Raw genomic sequence first — 20,381 nt, forward strand, 5'->3', positions numbered from 1 at the left:
AATAATAATAATATTTAAATGATTTAAATCATATTTTAAATCATTTTTAATCATATGTAAAAGCCATTCAAAGGGATAATGATATGATCCAGATGAGCTCTCCTGCATAGCTGGGAATGTAAGCTGAGAAGTACTTTCTCAAGGCCAACAGACCACCCCCCCAACCCCCACCCCCATTATCTGGGTAACTTCATTTGACTTATGTGATAATTGCTGGGAAGTTCTGGTGAGAACTCAATGGAGTCATGCACAGAAAGTACTTTTTACACAGTAGGTATTCAACAAAATGAAATAATACCTGGTAAAGGCAGGGAACCTCATTATCTCCCTCTTGGTCTGAAACAAGGGCTGGGAAACTTTCTGTAAAGAGGCAGAAAGTAAATATTTTAGGCTTTGTAGGCCATACTGTTTCTGTGCAAGTACTCAGCCATGCCAAAAAAGTAGGCACAGACCATCGGTAAATGAAAGGTTGTGGCAGTGTTCCAGTAACATCTATGGACACTGAAATCTGACTTTCATATAATTTTCATGTGTCATGAAATACTGTTGATTTTTTCCCCCAACCATTTGGAAATATAAAAATCATTCTTAGCTCTGCGTTGTACAAAAACAGGTTGCAGGCCAGACTGGCCAACCCCTGGGCTAATAACAGTCCTTTTCTACTTTATGTTGTAATCTATTTTTATAAGTCCCATTCATCACATATGGTTACCTTACTGAAAAATAACCCCCAAAAATGTTCATTTAAAAACACTTCTCTTCCCACAATCCAGAACAATTTTACTAAATAGTAAGCAATTTCCTTTTCAATTATTTTAATTACAAAATTAATCAAAGATATTGCAGTAAGTCTCTGGCCCTGATTTATGTACCTGGTGAGCCAAATATACAGGAAGACTCAAAGTCTGCCACACAGCCAACGAATCCACTGGCTGACAAAGTTACACATTTATTTGAATATATTCCTCCAACGTCTCCAAGCATCAGTATTCTAGATGTCTAAAAAATAACAGGGCATTTATACTGTTAATAGAAAACAGATGGGCACATTCAAATATTAAGTAATTAGAATGTTGTATAAAACAACCTAAAAACTACAAAGCAGGAATTAACTGTCAGTGTGCTGCCTGTATGATTCTTGACAGGGCCTGAGCAATGTGTGTTACTAGGAGGCGGGCCTCAGGGACATGGGTGGTATGATCCAGGCCAAATACAAGGAGCTCCAGGACTGGCTGTGGTCACTCTCCTGGGCTCAGTGAGGAGTGCTAAGTGCTGGGTGGGTTCAGGAGCAATTGCCTCCAGCACTGATTTCATTCACACTCCAGCACTGATTTCATTCACGCTTTCCTTCCACAACCGGGAATATCCAGACTGTCAGTGGTTTCTGCACACAGAGAGACTGGGACAGGAAAGAGCTTCATCTGTGTCTTCGGCCAGGAACAGCCCTTATTCCTTTTCCTCAGGATATCGGAGGGTGGGAGATATACCCAGAGAAGCCTAGAATTTTCTTAATCAGTTTTTCTTTTAGTGACAGGAAATACCAGTCATAGGGTGTTTTGTTTGTAAATGATGAACTGTGGAAACCCTTACTGGATAAAAGATGCCTGAAATTCAAGGCCTCATGCCTCTTCCGTAAGATCGATTGGCAATTATGGAAATTCTTCCTTTTGAGATTACTGTGGTGAAAGTGCTTTGGCTCTTCTGGAGGTGAAGCAGCAGCACCTCCTGAAGACAGAGTGAGCAGGCTGCAGGGGACAACCACACTCAGGCTCGAGGGGGCAGACAGCTGGGCACCGCCATCTTGGCCAAGCCCCTGCCAGATGCCCAAGGAGGGCTCTGCTGCTCATAATAATAAGACTAATATTAACAGCTCCTGTACTACCATCAGATTTTCAAATTTTTTTGCAAACATTTTTGCTTTCTCTTATGCTCACAATACCTCATCGAGCTAAGTAAAGAATATAGAGAAACTCCACTCTACATGGGGGATGGGGTTGTTGATTGGCATGTCCATGGGACAAAGCTACTGCTTGGTGAAGGACCCAGGTCAAGCCACTATGTGTGCACCTTCCACTCAACCAAGCTGTTCTGCTGTTAACTTTACACTTAGGCTCTTTTCCTAAAGGAAAAAATGGAAAACAGGACAGAAATGGAAAGATGATCTTTAAGCTGTAAATTTAGGACGATGAGGACTTCAATATTAAAAACTGGTCCAGAATCAGGGAGAGGTGTGCCTTCATTCCTCACCGAAGCACCGGCAATTCTGTGCTATTTCAGAAGTCTTAAAAATGATGAATTCAGCAAACAACTCCAAATACTTAGCAAGTGTCTTCAGTGCTGTGCCCCTCTGACCAGCCTGTCGGTCATACTCCGGGTTCTCCTCTGCAGGAAGGTCCCCTCTCCTCTGGGTCTAAGCGCCGCAGCCACATGAGAGATGCTGAGTCAATGCCCAGGCAGGCACCAGCCTTGGTGATGGGGCCACTGGGGTCAGTCTGTCTCCCGCTGCCCTTTGCTCGAGGTAGACGGCGCTGTGCTGGTTCCCGGGGAGTCCGCAGCCACAGGTACGTGGCACCTACACGTCCCTTGTTAGGTAAGGGGAGGGGTAGGAGTCACATCTGCTTAAGATTAGGAGGACTAGATGAACTTTAAAAAATTAATAATTCAGATACCCTACAGGTTTATTTAAAATAATGGATGGCATGTCCCCATATATGTAGGGAAGCTTCCTTTTTATATTTTAAAGAACTAAGAATCCTACAAGCCTCCAAAACACACATACTTGAGCTCCAGATACTCATCAATGCCATACTTGGAGCCCTCTCGCCCAAGGCCAGACTGCTTCACCCCGCCAAACGGGCACTCCACAGACGAGATCAGTCCTTCGTTCACGCCCACCATGCCAACTTCCAGCCGTTCTGCCACCCGCCAGATCTGGGCTGGGTCTTGAGAGTAAAAATAACCTGTCACAGGGGTAAAGGACACAGATGGCATGTAGAATAGTCATTAAAAATGTCATTTCTAAAGCTGAGGACATCACCAACAACTGTCTGCCTAGTCACTAGGGCCTGGAATCCACCCAGCTCCCATATAGAGCCCCAAGTTGGTCGCGTACATTTTTCACCTCAAAGCCCTTGGACACTATCTTTCTGCTTCTTTTGCACTCTTGCTAGTGCTCTCACCATCTCCTCTCAGGACTGTAACCATAAGCTCCCAGCACCTGTGATCTATTCAATCAGTCCTGCATACCTCTGTTGGATTACCCATGTGATACTTCTTTCCAAACCTTCCAGTGACTCCTTGTCATCTATGAAATAAGATTAAGTTCCTAGTGGGCATTTACACTCTCCCTAAAGTGGTTTCAGTCAACACTTTCAATATTACCTTCCATTACTCCAGTCACCAACCATCTTCTCCAAACTCATCAACCAAATTCTCCTTTTCTTTCTTACTTCTTAACTCCCTTGGTACCACGGCCCAGAATCTTCCTGCAATCTCTGCACAATCAGAATCCTGCCCATATTTATGAGGTAGGTAGCACAGGGTGTGGCTTCCTCTACCATCATCCCATCACACAGGGAAGAAAGGAACACTGACTAAGTGTTACGGGGGCACTTGTGCACACACTGTGACCCAGCTTCATGATAACTTTGAGTAGGCAGCATGGGGTAAGGGACTCCACAGCACGCATATCCTACCTCTTATTATAAATAGTTGTCTTATGCCTAGAGGTGAAGCTCCTATAGAGCTATAGCTATATCTTTATGTGTTTGTGTCTTCCTCAATACTTCACTCGCTGTGGATGCTAAATATACATTTGAGTGCATTTGTGCACATACAGTTTTGGCAGGGTGAAAAGGTACATAGTGTAGCCACCGTTCTTTTAGTTTGGAAATGGTCAAGAATGCTCTCTGCCCAGTCTGTGCTGTCTCTCTGTTCAGCTCCAGGAGCCAGGCAAAATCGGAGAAGCACTTGGAATTTCCAGGCATCAAGTCCCTGAGAACCAGGGACTTACAGGTGTGCGCAATTCTCCACCTAGAACAATCGGCACTGTCTCTCCTCCCACCACCTCCATTGCCCCTCGGAAAGCAATGGACCTGTGTTCCGGTGAAGTGTCGTTCTCAAAGCCCAGGGCTGTGTCTAAAAGAGCACTCCAGCATCAGCCTGAGAAATGTTATGACTGCCACTGAGCCAGGATGGACACCTACCTGCTAACCCAACGTCAGTCGCATTAGCAATCGCCACAGCCTCCTCCTCTGAGTCGAACCTGCCAAAGTTAATATGGGACATCAGCAGAATCTGTAAAGGGGTGTAAAGAACACAAGCTGTCTTTTCTGCTGATTTTCCCCAATAATGGTAGGAGGTAAACTGGAGTTTTGCAAAGAGATCCCAAAGCAGAGTACAGAGGAACATGGCATCACTCGCTATGATGACTCAGCATTCAAGGCCAGTGTGCTCGAAGCAACCCAGCTCACCTCTTCTAAGAGAGCAAGAGACAAGCAGGCTGACGTGCAGGGAACTGTGGCATATCCACAATGTCAAACAAAATGCCTTAAAAAATGGGTCAGTGCTGTTGTTACCTACTAAGAATACATACCAGTCATAACAACTACTTTAGAAGCAAACATATGTAGTAAAAAGTAAACCATCCAGAGGCAGTCAGGCCCGGAGTTCAGCTCTACCACCTATGCTGCTGAACAGTGTGAGGGCGCTGGGTCTGTTCCTCTCTGAAAGCAAGTGTGGTAGGATCAAAGCCCCATGTGGGCTCTTCCAGCTTTATCATTGTATTTCTGGAACAAGATTTGAGTGGCAATTTCCTGTTGCCCCAGAATTGTAACTGGGGCAAAGTGTTCTAAGCACCCTAAATGCCAGTAATGGGGGCCACCATGTCTCTGGGGGGCACTGGGAAGAACTGGCTGGGCTCCCCTGGGCCCCACTTGATACACGGGGAATTCTGGGAGAGAAAGGCAGCTCTGGGGAGGGAAGGTCAAGGAGGGTGGCCCTGAGAGAATCACTTGTGCAGAGGATGACGCTGTGTCTCCTAGAGCCATTCAATCTGCTGGAAAATGGCATTGCCAATGTCCTACTCTGCACCCATCCCTCAGAGATACAGTAACGACATTATGCGTTGCAGTGTCATTGAGGATCTTCACCTTCCGGGTGCACATGCTAACATCGGAGCTGTGTGGGAGACGAGAGTCCACTGGTAAGAGCTGAGTCCCCTCCTGGCCCTGAGTCTTTAGTGTACAACCACCACCATGATATCGGGGTCTGCGCTAATCGCTTTGTGCACGTCATGTTATTTAAACTCTCACTTCCCCTGGGCAGCAGGTACTGCTTGTCTCTCTTGCCCACATGAGGGTCCTGAGGCTCAGAGACGTTAAGTTGTTCAGGGGACACAGGTGTGAAGTAGCAAAGCCTGATCTGCATCTGATTCAGCTCCAAAGCCTGCATTCCTAGCTTCCGTATCCTTCTGGTTTCCTGAGAAACATCAAATTCAGATAAAAATTTTCACTAATACAAAGATGATGAAGTTCTTCAAGAGGCATCTCCCCAGTGGCATAATAATTATCAACCTCATTAGCAAGATGGTAACAAAGCTGGCAAATATGTGATAAGAAAGGTTACTGTCTTGGACAAGATGGCACAGGCAGCCCAGCTGCCAGCTCTCTCTGGGAACCTGATGTCAGAGGAAAAAGAAAATCATGGCTCAAAAATCCCATCAGCAGCTAACACCAAAAATGCACGACACCTGTAGAGGCCAAGATGTGATTGGTTGGTGGTTGGATCTTGGGAGAAATGACAGCCTCAAGTGGGAGAGCTAGGGGCCACCCATGGAGGGGTTGGGCAGGGCCAGGGCTCTATGGAGCCTGAGGAGGTGGGGCTACACCGCCTTCATCACACCTGTGAATTTCAGGTGATGTTGCTTACAGCCTGGCTCCCTAGATTAATGCTATTTTGCCTCAGGGCAGAAAAGTAGCAGGGCCAGCTTAAGGTAGCAGGGACCAGGCAGTGCTTCAGCCCAGCTGGCTTAGTGAACCATCCAGAACAACCACAGGCCTCTTCTCCCCAACTCATTACAACAGCGGTAACTGCAACATGCCCCAGGGGGCAAAGGATACCTGGGGCAAGGGGAGTGGTAGAGAGACTGGATTTTAATATTAGAGTCTCCTTCCCGGAGGCTCAACCTTCTGCCCACCAAATGTATCAGAAGGATCACAAACTAAAGGCTAAGATTTTTACCACAGTCCCAAGGAGGATGTTACTACTAGCCAAGGCTGCTAACCATTCAAGGGGCTGAAGATGAGTTACAGGAAAATGACAAGGCATCTGAGAATCCAGGACTAAGAGCAATAACAAACAGAACAACCTGTACCAGAGGAGGCAGAAATAGTGGAAGAGAACAAAGGTACAGAAAAAGGAGATCACTCTCCACCGCAAAATAAGGGAGTATAATGAAGCGGAAAGAATCCGTTATGGGGAAGAACCACTGGAGAGATCAGGGATGAAAGAAAGAACTGTTGCGATAAAGAACATAGTGGATGTGTTGGACTTCAGAATGGGTGTCCGGAAGAGTGAAGTACTGGGCTGGCAAGAGGAGGAGGAAGTGTCTCAGGAGGCACTAGGAATGGAGGAAGAGATGGAATGAACCAACAAGCGTTAAAGAGCAGTGGAAAACGGAAGTAGATGTATCTCTATAATAGACTCCTTACAAGGCTGGAAAAAGATACATGGAAGGAGAGAAGTATCTGGAGAAATAACAACCAGAATCTCCCAGGACTAAACAAACACTTTAGATATTAAAGGAAGACATGAGATCCTCAGAAAAAGCTCACGGTGTGCCATACCAGTAAAATTTGAGAACGTCAAAGACCATGAGAAATTTCAAAAATCTCCAATAAGGAGATCCCTTTCTATGGAACAGGAACCAGACATCAGCTTTCTCAGGATGTAAACAGATAAAAGAATGATCTTTTCAGTGTTGAAGCTAGAATTTTATCCAGATAAATTATTATTTACTTGCAAATGTGAGATAAAAGACCATATAAGAACACAGAAAATTCATTTCCCACAGACTTCCTTGAAAGAACTCTTGGTGGATGTACTCTGTGAAGAAGAAAAATGAGTTCAGCACAAAGCAAAAAGAAAGCAAAGTAACGAATTTGGTAAATTTTGTGGTCTAAGTAGGCAATAATAAGAGATTTAAAAAAATTATAAATGGAGCTTGCCTCTTTAATTGACACAGCACAACTCTCTGCCTCTCTAACCCATCCCCTCCCACAACCAGGCCTAAAAAAAGCACATGAACTGGATTTCTCTCGAGGTTTCCTTTTCTTTTCCAATTCTTTCTCCTGTCTTCCTACCAGCTAGATGATCTTACTTGATAACTGGTGCCAGAGGCCCGAAAGTCTCCTCATGAACGCAGAGCATATCCTGGGTGACATTGCTGAGCAGGGTAGGCTCAAAGAAATGTTTTCCAAGTTGATGCCGCTTCCCGCCTGTCACAACCGTGGCCCCTTTGGAAAGTGCGTCACTCACGTGTTTCTCTACCTGTGTGACGAGAAAGAGAAGACCCCTCGGGAAAGCTGGTTAAGGATACCTTGGGAGATGACACAATCTCTCAACATGTTTAAACTGCAGAAAACTGTAACTAATTTTCTTTCTTTCTCAAATAGGTTGAAAACAATGTACCCCAGTTCCTTTGGCTAGAAAGAACCAAATATGCAGAGATACACAGGCAGTAAGAGGGTGCGTGGTGGTACAGTGCTGGCCCCTCCCTGCTTTGTGGTTTGTGGCTGTCTTACCATTCATGGACCCGTCTGATATCACTGCTGTCTTTCCAGGCCTGGTGCTCAGCTGTTTTCCTGGATTTTGCTCTCCCTGCACTCTTAGCTGTGTTCCAGGATCTGGGATCCCATGTTGCCCTCTTTCCTGGACTTTGCTTTCATTTTGTTCTCATACATTCGCCTCAAGTAGTTGTTCTGAAAAGGTTGCACTGAAAGCGGTTTACTTCCTGAACTTTCTGACCTTGTATGTCTGATGTTTTACCTTGTACTCCATCTGATTGATAATTTGGTTGGTGATAGACTTTTGATCCAATAATTTTCCTTCAGAACGCTGAGGGCACTTCTCCACTTCTAGTGTTGTTGATGAAATGTCTGATTCAATAAGGCTTATCATTTCTTTGTGAGTAGCTTTTCCCCCTCTGGAAGCTTGTAGGATCTTCTTTTGTATTCCTGACATGCTAAATGTTTTTTGTTTTGTTTTTTTAAATTCATTCTACATGACAATTGGTGAAATCTTTTAATTCGAAGAATTATTTCCCCCCCAGCTCTAAGAAGTTTTTTTTCTATTATTTGTTTAATAATGCCATTTCTCCCCATCTTCTCAATTCTTTCTCTCTACAATAGCACTCCTATTACGAAAATGGATATCCTCCGTCACCTCAATTAATTCTGATTTCTTTTTGCATTTCTGCCATGTTTTTCATCTCTTTGTCTTAAGAGACCTCCTTGATTGTCTTCTGTCTTCATCTACTAATTTAAAAAAATTTGACCATGTGTTTAATTTCTACAAACTCTTTCTTGTTCTACTTGTTTCATTTTCATAGAACATGCTTCTGTTTTACAGATGTACTGTTGTCTCAAAACTCCTGGAGGACACTCTTAGATTCTTACAGAATTCCTTTGTGTTCCCAGATTCATCTGCTTCCTTGAGAGTAGCTGTTCTGTTTGTTCTTAATGGACCCTTCCTCTCACGTGCTGAGCGTTTGTCGTGATCCTTGATGGTTCATATTTCTAACGAGGGACTGGGTCGATAACTTAGGTGGGTGGCATGGGTGGCCTTTGCTGTTTCCAGTCTCCTCCCTGAATGAGAGGGATAACCACAAGCTCGTATTTATTCTGGCTTGGCAGACTTGTGGGAGAGCCCTGCTCTGTTGCACCTCCCTCACTCTCGAAGCAGCAGCCCTCGTCGGTAGGCTACCTGGAGCAAATACCTCTGCTGTCTTATGTATACCAATGGTGGTGGTGGGAAGTGGTGTGGGAATAACCCAGAAAACTGCAAAAGTTTAACCAGTCAGTGTCATTTCTCCCATCCTCCCATTCCTACCTTCTATCCCAGCCAATTCTAGAAAGGCTCCGTCCTAAAAAATGGTACCATTTCCTCTGCAGGACTCCCCTTGGCATGCTGCATCTGCTTTGACCTTTTTGTCCACACAAGCCCTTCTGTCTTCCAGAACTTTATCACAGTCTTTGGTGTCCTCTGGAGTCCTCCCCTCCTCCCATTCTCAGCTGAATGTTCTATAGCATTTCAGAAGCGATTGATATAGGCTTGGGCACATTTTGCCATCCATTCTGCCTCACACCCTACAATGCTCTCATAGTCCACTGTCTGCAACAATCCCATTAGCCAGGATGGTTTACTTTCTATGATTTACATCTCTAATAATAGTTATATTTAACATACTTAACAGGGGCCTACCTCTTTGTCCCCAAATAGAATCTTCTCTGTTCTCTTCTTGTCATATTAAATATGATATGCAGTTTTTCCCCCTGGAATTAAATCTATCACTGTATGTACACTAAAGCCAACATAATGGAGTGTTTTCAGACAAGGTGCTTTCTATTAATTCTCCACCAAAAAAAAGAACTCCTTCAGCTGTAGTTGCTTGAAGTCCTGGGAAACAGCGCCCTCTAGAGAGCAATGTCTGCATCTTCACTTTGGGAAAAAAAAAAGGATTCTCTAGGACAATGGTTTCCTGGCCTGGCTTTAAACTAGCATTATCTGTGACACTTCAAAAATACCAGTGCCTCTGCTCTACTCCAGACAAAATCACACCCCAATCTCCTTGGATGGGACCCAAGCATCTGTAGTTGTTAAAGGCACAGAGTGAGTTGAAAACCACCACTCTGGGATGTACAGATCCAAATTGTCTTCACTGGCTGAGCGAGTCCCTAGGCTCCAAAGTCACCTCAAAAAAGCAGATGGTACCAATATAAACTTTAATGTATGTTCTCTATCTAGAGTGAACCCAAGACAATAACTAGAGACTTAGCAGAGCTCTCAAACCTCAGTGCTTCCCTTGGTTTCTACTGGGGAAGGCAACAGCCATCTTTCAGCCCTGGGTTGGGGCAGCCACTCCAGGGCATGGCCCTCAGCAGGCCGATAAACAGTGGTCAGGCTGTGCTGCCCACCGCGGCGCTGAGCTGGCTCTAACTTGATTCTGGTTCCTCAGGTGACACCCAGGAGGCTGGCTACGCCCCCTTCTGGCCACCTCTCCCACACTCAATATCCAGCCTCCATTTTCTGTCTGATATAAATTATTCCATTAAAATCCTTTCTACTAGCAGACACTTATCTAGGGAGCATATTGGATGTCTGGTATTATAAGAAAGTTCCTTATGAGTAACTCTGAAAAGCATTATTTAAAAAAAAAAAAAAGAACAAGGAGTGAAATTTCAACTAGCTAGTAGGCTAGATTGTGACATTTTTTTAAACACATTTTTCCTAAAAGCAGTTTCCCTTTTCCGTTGTCATCTCTAAATCTTCAGTGTGGCCTCTGCAATTCTACATCTCGCTGCCAGGATATTTTTGTCAAAGATTCTTCTGGAGGGGCATTTTGTTTTCAATGCCAGCCAGCATTTCAGCTAAAACATAAACGATCTCAAAAACAAAGCCGGTCTTCCTTTCCTTTTAGGTGTTCAAAAAATTGAAGAACTTTGTATTTCAAGATCCTAATTCCTGAGGCAGCAAGGGATGGAATTTAAGAGTAAATTTAGGGAACATGGTGAAGATCTAAAGTGATGGATCTCATGGGGACTCTGTCCTGAGAGAGTTGTAAAAGCCTATGACAAGATGATGCCACAGGACTCATACAAATTGGCAGAAATGCACTTTTTTATGACTTCTCCATTGTTTTCAAATTACTCTTGCTTGGGTACATTACCAAAATGTTTTTTGCTGGTTAAGCTTCTGATATCAAAACCATGACATTTAACAGATAATAAAACAAACTTACCTTTTCTACTGCTTTTTCGTTAATTAATGGGCCTTGAGTAGTTTTCTCTTCAAATCCATTACCCACATGCAGGTTTGTTTTAATTGCCTCAGCAAATTTTTTCACAAAGGAATCATGGATACCCTTTTGCACCAAGAAACGGTTTGAGCAAACACAAGTCTAGACAAGAAAAAAACAAATTCTGGTAGACAGTTTGTTGGAAGCTACTGACCCAACCAATAAACGTGTGACCGCTGCTCCTCCCTCTGAGTGTAAAAACACTTCTCAAGGCATCCTCATCAGGTATCCAGCTTGCTCTTTTCCTCCCCAGGTGGGCTTGGCCCTAAAGATAAGTGCACTGAACAAGCGCACATTCCTCTCCAACCCCCTGCGTAGCTGCCATACCTCTGTGGTTAAATATGTATGCAAGGATAAATATCTGTGTGCAAAAAAAGCAAAAAAAGCCATAACCCAAGTTTTTTCAAATGGCTTGAATAAGTTGTTATGAAACAAACAGGGAGAAAAGAGCAACACAAAAAACTAACCCCCCCGAGAGGCCGTGATGTTCCACGGACAGAGGGCCAAGGCTGGAGGAACGTGGTCAAAGGCTAGCTTACATCCTTTAGCTTAAGCCTTCCAAGTGTTTGCTGAGTCTGACATTTTGAAAATGGGCACAACGTCATTCTTCCATGTTAGCCCTAAATTACTGAAAGGACCCTTGCTTATTTTTTCTAATTAGACCTAATATTTAAAAATTATAAAATATAACCATATTACAGGAAATAGAGTTATTACTGATAAACTTTCTTCTTGTCTTTTTTCTTAATCATGTATTTTTCTAGTGGAAACAAGTGTATAGATAATTTTGTGTCCTATGCATTTTTATTGGCTTAAAGGAACACATTCCAAAGTTGTAGCTTTATAGTGTAACTGAAGGTTTACAAACATTGACATTTTGTGTTTTTAAAAGGAAACATCCTACTCTGAAACAACCAAGCTTATTTAGGAAAAACTAACTACCAAAGGCCAAAACAAGGATGAAAACTACTCAATATATAATACTATACATTTCACCTTTTTTTACAGTATAACATTTTGGGAGTTTTTATTTTGTTTCTGGAATGAATCTAAAACTGCTTATTGATGATACTTTAAGACAAAGTGCTTAAGAATATTTTGTAAGAAGCCAGGATCCTGGCAACAGCTTGGATAGAACCGGGGAGGCTGGATCCTAGGTTCACAGTCCCAGCTCCTTAGCAGAGTTGGAAATGTGACCCAAGGATGTATGACCTCGTCAGTCTTTCTAGAGCAGTGGTTCTCAACCTGTGGGTCGCAACCCCTTTGGGGGTCGAACGACCCTTTCACAGGGGTCGCCTAAGACCATCGGAAAACAAAAAGATATTTACATTACGATTCATAACAGTAGCAAAATTATAGTTATAGAGTAGCAACGAAAATAATTTTATGGTTGGGGGTCACCACAAATGAGGAACTGTATTAAGGGGTCGCGGCATTAGGAAGGTTGAGAACCGCTGTTCTAGAGATTCATTTCCTCATCTGTAAAATGCAAGGGTTGTATCAGGTAACTTTGAAGGTCCCTGCCAGATCTAACATTCCAGGATTTCCTATGAAGGTGTGAGTGAGCTCAGGCGACCACTCTCCCAGTGACAACCTGGACACCCTGTGGGCACACTGCTAGTCCCCGGGCATGTGCCCTGCAGTGGGTGCCTATCATGCCCCCTCCACCTCGGGAAGTGTGAGACCCGGGCAGCAGGGTTTTGAGTTTTTCAAGGCACCATCTCAACATTTTCCTACTTTATTTCCTTAAGTCTATGGGCCTCAGACCCTAGCTATTCAGGCTGGCTTTTTTGTCAGAGATGATTATACCTGTTCAGTACAGAAAAGCACAATGAGGGAAAACTGTCAAAATAACCAAATTCGAATAGTAGGGGAAAGAAGAGAGAACAATTTAATTAAAAGACATCTGCTGTTGGGCGGGCCGAGTGGCGCGTTGATTTAGAGTTGGCTTGGGACGCCGGCTCTGAGCGGCGGGGCCCTGGTTCAGATCCCACATTAGGGCCAGTGACACTGCACCCTCTGCAGCTAAGATGCTGAACAATAGCTCAACCTGGAGCTGGGTTGCTGCGAGTCGCCGGTGACGGCGTAGGCTGCAGCCCCTGCTGCAGTGGGCTGCCATAAGCTACCATGTGTGGGTGGCAGGCAGAGTGAGCTGCCATGAGCGGCCATCCAATGGCCGGCAAGTGACTGCCTCACCCAGTAAGAGCACAATGATAATACGAACATGGGCCAGTGAAGCAACGTCCTCCACAACTAGACTGAAGAACCAAAGGACAGCAACTTGTCTATTCCTCTTCCCCAATTCCCCAACGCTGTTCCCCTCCCCCAACTCTCCAATAAAATCTTAAAAAAAAAAAAAAAGACATCTGCTGTTCAAAAAATTCCTTGAAGCCATGGACTCTACTTTATTTCTTTTGGGTTCCTCCAAGCCTAGCATCACCCCTGGCAAAGATAGGACACTTACTAAGTATTGGCTGAAAAAGTGAAAGAAGGAAGAATGGACAATGGAAGGAACCCAAAGGTTTCCTTCAAAGAGATGAGTAAGATTGTAGTATCTTTGTAAAATACAGACACACACAAACCCTGGAAAACACTACAGGACTCACCTGTCCAGAGTTCCTAAATTTAGATGCCATGGCCCCTGCCACAGCCTGGTCAACATTGGCACTGTCAAATACAATGAATGGGGCATGGCCACCCAGCTCCATGGAGACCCTTTTCACAGAGTTGGCTGCATGGTGCAACAGTATCTGTAAGCAGAGGACAGAATGTTGTGAGCCTTTTTTCAAAAAATTACCCAATAGTGAAAAAAGCCAGGTATACCATAGTGTATATTTGATGATATTTTGCTTAAGAAAAGGGGGAAGCAAGAATACATATTCAGGGCCGGCCGAGTGGCTCAGTTGGTTAAGAGCTCGCTCAAGAGTGTGAGCTCTGAGCAACAGCAGTTCGATGCCTCCCCCGCCCCCCGAGCTGAGCTGCCGCTGAGCTGCCAACAGGTGGCAGGATGGCTCAGCTAAGAAATATATATATATATATATATATATATATATATATATATTTATATTCATATTTCTTGTATTTGACAAAAAAAACACTGGAAAGATAATAAGAAAATAAAGTAATTAATTATAAAAGGGGAAGAGAGTAGGGACAGAGGTGAGAGTGAAACTTCTCAATGTAAACATGTTTATATTGTTTGATTTTTGAACCATGTAAGTGTATTACCTATTCAAGAAAATTATGAGAATGCTACACTAACACTAAACCTAACCCTAACCCTTTCCCTAATCCTAACCCTAACCATGTCCCTAACCTTAACCCTAACCCTAAACCTGACCTTAACCCTAACCCTGTCCCTAACCCTAACCCTGAAGTTAACACTAACCCTAACCCTAAACCTGTCCCTAATCCTAACCATAATCCTAACCCTAACCTTAACCCTACCCTAACCCTGCCCAATACCCTATCCATAACCCTAACTCTAACCCTAACCCTTCCTTAGCCCTAACCCTAACCCTAAACCTCACCCTAACCCTAAAAGAAAAAAGAAAAGAAAAAAAGAAAAAAAATTATATAATAGGCTTAAAATCATAATATAGAGATAAGTTAATAAAATCACCCAGAATTCCAGGACCCATAGCTTACCACTGATAACATTTTAAGGTATACACAACCAGAATGTGGCAATGTAGGTTTATGTAAGTTTTCTCTATCTTTCTTTCTTTCTTTTTCTTTTCCAATTCCTTGCTATTAAAAATAACACTGCAATTATTCCCTTATGTTAAATATAAGAAATAGAACTGCTAAATGCAGAATTGAAAGGGTTTTTGAAACATATGACTATTAGGTTTTAAATATCCAGTAAGAGATTTTTATGGCCAAGGAAAGATGCCTGAGGACGTTTAAGTGCCTTATTACAGGTAGTAGGTCTCTGTCTAGTCACAGCCATAGGAAAGATGGAATGACTTAGATGGTTCAGTGAGACAGACAGTAGTCACAAGCCCAAGGTTGCTCTATCTAGAAATGCCTCCCAGTGATGAATACCCTGAGGTCGTGGGTTTGTGATAGGGCTCTTGGCCAAAATTCAGAATGGCTGGAAAAATGCTTCTGTGCCAGCACTCTCTATGCCCAGAGGTCAGTGTTCTGGCAATTAAATAGTAGTAACGATCTTCTCATTGACATGTTACTATTCAACAAAGCGGTACAAGTTTTAAGATTAAACATATTTCTGTGTTGGACTCAAGATTGCTATTTCTGTTTTGAATTTTTAAGAAATGCTCTCTGCCATGCCACTGATCTTCCTGACTTTGCTCACTTTGGGTCTTTTGACTCCACGCAGCCTTGGGCACAGGACCTGTCCTGAGGCATCTTCCCTCTGCATGCACTAGCTCTATGTCCTCTGACCATGGGTTCTTCCCTTTGGTCCTCAGGACGATGGACTGAACCTGGCTTTAGCTGCCATGACCCTGCAGTCCTCCCTGCACTCCTGTCACCTTGTAAGAAATCCTTTCCATAAATCCATTCTGGTTCCCTCTGCTGACCTTCTCAGAACCTCAGCTTCCGAAGCCCTCGAGAGGGGCTGTGACTGCATGGCTCATCTCTCTATGCCAGGTCACTGGCTAGCTTATGAGTCTGTTTTCCTCAGGTCAGATGATCACTCATGGTTCAGTTCTCTGTGTGGGAAGAGACGAGGTGCTATGTGCTTTAAACATGGCTGCTATGTCCTCAGCAGCCCCAGAGGGGTGGTCTCCCTAGAAGGGTGTGAGGGCGGGGTAGGCATCTCTGGAACAGGCTCACTGTCTGGGGCTCAGTTAAAGGCAAGATTCTGTCTGAAGTTCAGGAGCTCAGCCACTGATTCTCCATCAAGATCAGCTCAGAGGAGGCCCCTGATATACAGAGTAGTTAGTTATTCCTTCATCAACGATTCCTGTCACTCTCCCTTTAAACCACTTGAAGTGAATCACTGTCCTGGGTAAATAATTTAAGAGGCAGGTTAGACTTGGAAGGAACATGGTGGGCATTGTCCTGGGGGCTGTGAGATGGTGACAGTTTGCTGAGCAATGTGAGGAAACGCACTGAGTTGCTGGCTCAGCATCTCTGGCTTCAACGGCAGAAGTTTTACAACACTTTCTCCCAGGTGTCTCCTTTTTTCTAACTACTTCCTAGTGACGTTTGAAGTCCTCTGAGGGTAAGTCTGCATTGTAAGATCCACTTATCAAGGTATATTTTATGGATCTAAAGTTCCTGCTGCTTATATGATGAATGGCAGGCTCCCAGAATGCCACTCCCTGGGTGCTACCAAATTTATGGCATAACAAAGTGATTATGTTTGGGAGTTATTAAATTGCTTTATTCCTTCCTGCTTCTCCCGGTATCTAGAAATGAATACAATTTCACAACAACTTTCAGATTAATGTTATTTTTATATGATAAGTGTTCATGTACATGTCTAGCATGAATGTTTCTATACACACACACACACACACACACCCACACACACACACTCATACATATACAAACACACACATATATATATAAAAATGTATATTAGCAGAAAAACTATACTATCTGGAGAGAAATACTGTAAGTAAAAACTTTTGTTCTACTCTGCTTTTTTGCTCTTTTGAACATTTAAAAGATAAATAAAAATTTTAAAAGGATAAATAAAGATTTACTCACAGGTACACACACGAAGATTTGGGGAAAAACATTTTCAGTTCTTTCAAACAAAGTAAAAAGCATTTTCTGTTTCTGTAAGTACCTTTATATTAAATACAATTTTTTTTTTCAGTTCTAAGACATCCATTTCAACATCAGTTGTGTGTTTTAAATCTTTAATTCTAGATTATGAAAGAAAACTGCATTCCAGAATTGAGGAAATATGATGGATAGTTTTCAGCCACTTCACATAAAACAAATAATGGAAAAAGGGATTCCCATCAAGATGGCAGAATAGGTAAATCCTGTGCTCACCTCCTCTCACGACTGCATCAAAGTTACAACTGAACTACAGAACCACCACCACTGAGAACAGCCTGAAGTCTAAATGAACTGAAGTCCTACAACTACAGACATACAAAAGAAGACACCTTGACTGGTAGGAGGGGCAGAGATGTGGAACGGGCTGGTCCCACACCCCTGTGTGACCATTAAAAATCAGGAGGGATATCTCAGCTGTGGAGGTCCCCCCCCCCCAGAGGAGCGGGGGGTCCCAGCCCTACATCAGGATCCCAGCCCTACATCAGGATCACAGGGTTCCAGTGCCAGGGAAAGACGTCCCCGTAACTTCTGGCTGTGAAAACCAGCAGAGATTGTGGCTGAGTGAGACGGAGGGTGGCTGGAGTCCCAGGCGTTCCTCTTAAAAGGTCTGCACATGGACTTACTCACTGACAGACTAACTTGCTCTGAGGTCCAGCACTGGGACAGCAGCTCAAAAGGTGCCAGAGACATATGGAGAGGAAGTGAGTTGTCTAGCTGCAGGGTGAGGGCTGGAGGTACAACTTTCACCCAGACAAAAGTACTGGCAGAAGCCACTGTTCCTTTATTAAGCTCTCCCCACTCATAGTGCACAGATGCAGGCAGCCACCATATCTAAGTCTCCATCAACCTGGCTAACAGAGTCACCCGGCCCTGGTGATTCCCTGAGGCCTGGCCCCACCCAACTTTCGGGCCCACCTCCCCAAGCTGCTTTCAGTGGCTTTTCCATACAAATGGACTGTCTTGGTTCATGCTGTGGACTTTCCTAAAATCTCAAAAATTCACAAACCCCAAACAAGCAGCATCTGGCTTCAGTGTGCCCCGTACCTCTTGCTAAGCAGCCCTAAGCCCAGCACTAGCAGCAGCTGGCCTTGGTTCATAGCTTAGCCTTTCCCAAGCATCTCCAGGGCTAGTGCAGGGGGCGGCCATCTGTGGATTGCTTTGTGGTTCATTCAGGTGGCCCCAGGCGGGGTACAGGCTGTGGCTGAACTTGGTCTACTGTAGCAGGGCCCCTCCCAGGAGGCCCTGGGGCAGGCACAAGTGGTGGCCAGCTTCAGAGTGAGCTGGAGTACCACCCGGCTGCCTCCGCAGACAACACACCCAAAGGGCAGACTGGGCAGGCAACAGAGCTCTGCTAAAGTAAATCCTGCTCTGTAGGGTCAGCCCCTGTACAACAGCTCCTCCACTGTAGTCACGGCCAGTCTTCACAACCTATCAGCCTGAGGGTTAATCCCTCCTATTGCCAACAGCAACCAAGGCTCAACTACAATAGGAAGGCACACACAACCCACACAAAGGACACAGCTGGAGTGCCTGGCTCAGGTGACCAGAGGGACTGCATCACTGGGCCCCACAGGACTCCTACTACATAAGGCCACTCTACTAAGACCAGGAGACATAGCAGCTCTACCTAATACATAGAAACAAGCACAGGGAGGCAGCCAAATGAGGAGACATGTCCCAAATGAAAGAACAGGACAAACCCCCAGAAAAAGAATTGAACAAAATGGAGGCACCAATCTACCAGATGTAGAATTCAAATCACTGGTTATAAGGATGTTCAATGAACAAAGAGATAGAAAACATAAAAATGGAGATAGAAAACATAAAAAAGAACCAGTCAGAAATGAAGAATACAGTAACAAATAAGAAATACATTAGAGGGAATCAACAGTTGATTACATGAAGCAGAGGATCGAATCGGCAATTTAGAAGATAAGGTAGCAGAAAATACCCAATTAGAACAGCAAAAATAAAAAAGAATCCAAAAAGTGAGGATAGTTTAAGGTGCTTCTAGGATAACATCAAGTATACCAACATTCGTCTCATAGAGGTACCAGAAGGAGAAGAGAGACAACAAGCAATTGAAAACCTATTTGATGAAATGATGACAGAAAACTTCCCTGACCTGGTAAAGGAAATAGACAAACAAGACCAGGAAGTGCATAGAGTCCCAAACAAGATGAACCCAAAGAGGCCAACACCAACACACATCATAATTAAAATGCCAAAGGTTAAAGACAAAGAGAGAATTTTAAAAGCAGCAAGAGAAAGGCAGTTAGTTACCTAAAAGGGAGCTCCCATAAGACTATCAGCTGATTTCAGAACAGAAACTTTACAGGCCAGAAGGGATTGGCATGAAATATTCAGGGATGAAAACCAAGGATCTACAACTAAGATTACTCTACCCAGCAAAGTTATCATTTACAACTGAATGAGAGATAAAGAGCTTCCCAGACAAGAAACAGCTAAAGAAACTCATTACCACCAAACCAGTATTACAAGAAATGTTAAAGGGACTTCTTAAGAAGAAGGAAAAAAATATATGTATAATAAAATGGCAATAACTACATTCCTATCAACAATTACTTTAAATGTAAATGGATTAAATTTTCCAATCAAAAGACAGGGTGGCTGAATGGATAAGAAAACAAGACCCTTACATATGCTGCCTCCCAGAGACTCACTTCAGATCGAAAGATACACACAGATTGATAGTAAGGGGACAGAAAAAGATTTTTCATAAAAATGGAAACAAAACAAAACAAAACTGCTGAGGTAACAATACTTATACCAGACAAAATAGACTTTAAAACAAAGGCTATAAAAAGAGACAAAGAAGGACCCAGTAATTCCACTTCTGGGTATTTATCTGAAGAAACCCAAAACACTACTTTGAAGGGACATATGCATCCATATGTTCACTGCAACATTATTTACATTAACCTAGACTTGGAGGCAACCTGGATGTCCCTCAATTGATGAATGGATAAAGAAGAGGTGATACACACACACACATACACCCACACATACACACACAAACAAAAAGGAATATTACTCAGCCATAGGTAGAATGAAATCTTGCCATCTGCAACAACGTGGATGGACCTAGAAGGTATTATGCTGAGTGGAGTAAGTCAAAGAAGAGAAATGAAATATGATTTTCCATATATCTGGAATCTAAAGAACAAAATAAACAAACAAAACAGAAACAAACTCATAAGATACAGAGAACATTTTGAAGGTTGTGAGATGGGAACGGGGTTGGAGTGATGGGTGAAAAAGGGGAAAGGATTAGGATGTGCAAATTGCCAGTTATAAAAACAGTCATAGGGATTTAAAGTACAGCATATGGAATATAGTCAATAAAATATAATAACTATGTATAGTAGTAGGTGTGTACTAGATTTATCGAGGTGATCACCTCATAAGTTATACAAATGTCTAACTACTATACTGTACACCTGAAACTAATATAAATATTGTATGTCAACTGTAATTGAAAAATTAAAAAATATATTTTAAAAAAGCCAAGAGGCAGAAAAAA

The 20,381-nt window shown here is 43.3% G+C and overlaps 1 protein-coding gene across 1 annotated transcript in view; it reads right to left on the reverse strand.

Annotated features, from left to right (window-relative positions):
• Positions 1-2,150: 2,150 nt before the first annotated feature.
• Positions 2,151-20,381, reverse strand: part of ALDH5A1 (aldehyde dehydrogenase 5 family member A1) — a 31,797-nt gene continuing 13,566 nt past the window's right edge. Inside the window, exons 5-9 of the mRNA XM_019668167.1 lie at positions 13,681-13,824; positions 11,018-11,176; positions 7,379-7,548; positions 4,206-4,264; positions 2,151-2,960 (exon numbers count right to left, since the gene is read on the reverse strand). Coding sequence (XP_019523712.1) covers positions 2,755-2,960; positions 4,206-4,264; positions 7,379-7,548; positions 11,018-11,176; positions 13,681-13,824 — 738 coding nt within the window. The 3' untranslated portion in view covers positions 2,151-2,754. The remainder of the gene's footprint in view (positions 2,961-4,205; positions 4,265-7,378; positions 7,549-11,017; positions 11,177-13,680; positions 13,825-20,381) is intronic.

This window comes from Hipposideros armiger, unplaced genomic scaffold, assembly GCF_001890085.2.
Source record: "Hipposideros armiger isolate ML-2016 unplaced genomic scaffold, ASM189008v1 scaffold_519, whole genome shotgun sequence".
NCBI classification, from domain to species: Eukaryota; Metazoa; Chordata; class Mammalia; order Chiroptera; family Hipposideridae; genus Hipposideros; species Hipposideros armiger.